Source organism: Tupaia chinensis, unplaced genomic scaffold (assembly GCF_000334495.1).
Source record: "Tupaia chinensis unplaced genomic scaffold, TupChi_1.0 Scaffold143970_1, whole genome shotgun sequence".
Lineage (NCBI taxonomy): Eukaryota > Metazoa > Chordata > Mammalia > Scandentia > Tupaiidae > Tupaia > Tupaia belangeri.
The window spans coordinates 1,490,336-1,491,248 of record NW_006203821.1 but is presented as its reverse complement, the minus strand read 5'-3'; the positions used below and the strand labels follow the sequence as shown (position 1 = coordinate 1,491,248).

The window sequence follows — 913 nt, the reverse complement described above, 5'->3', positions numbered from 1 at the left end:
AAAACTCATGCCGGGCGCATGTGCGTGCATGCCCAAGATCCCAAGAGGAGAATGGAGGAGAAGGAATTGCGGCGTGACCATCCCCCCGTGGGGTGATTTCTCGCTTTCTGTCTCTATGTCTCTCTTTGTCTGTCTGGCAAGCACATGCGCCCTATAGCGAAAATCTCTCCAAAAAAAATTTTTTTTTCTCTATTGAATACTGCTATTCTAGAGAGGTTTTTTGTTTGTTTGTTTGTTTTTAAGAGATTTTTGCTATATGGCACATGCACTCACCAGAGAGACAGAAAGTGAGAAATCACCCCCTAGGGGGATGGCCACGCCACAGTCCCTCCTCCATTCTCTTCTCAGGATCTTGGTCATACACGCACACACACCTGGCATAAGTTTTAAGCTGCCAGATCCGGGACTCAAACTGCAGTCGTCTTCGTGGGAGTCTAGCAGCGAAACTATTACACCAGCCACAGGCCCCCTGTTCTAGAGAGCTCTTACAAGAAACCTACAGTTTTATGTTATTCTTGCTGCCAACCTATTAATTATAATGTACATTCTTCATAATTTAGATTACAAGAAGACCAGCCTAGCACCTTATGTGAAAGTTTTTGAACATTTTCTTGAAAACCTGGATAAATCACGTAAAGGAGAACTTCTCAAGAAGAGTGGTAAGACTCTATGCCTTTCCTTTTTATCTAGTTAGACCTTACTGTAAATAGTTTAAGCATCCAGCAAATGAGCAATTTTTAAATTATTTATTTATTTATTTGTTTATTTTTATTCTGCAATTTTACCAGAGAGTGAGAGCAAGCAAGCCGCCAGGTCCGAGACTCAAACCACAATCACTATGTGGGTGATCCAGCGCCTTAACCACCATGCTACCTGCCGGCCCTTAAATGAGCAATTCTTTTTTTTTTTTTTT

At 41.8% G+C, this 913-nt stretch overlaps 1 protein-coding gene across 1 annotated transcript in view; it reads left to right on the top strand.

Annotated features, from left to right (window-relative positions):
* Positions 1-913, top strand: part of PRIM1 (DNA primase subunit 1) — a gene marked incomplete in the record, with an annotated part of 30,849 nt that overhangs the window by 27,073 nt on the left and 2,863 nt on the right. Inside the window, 1 exon segment of the mRNA XM_027767159.1 lies at positions 561-659. Coding sequence (XP_027622960.1) covers positions 561-659 — 99 coding nt within the window.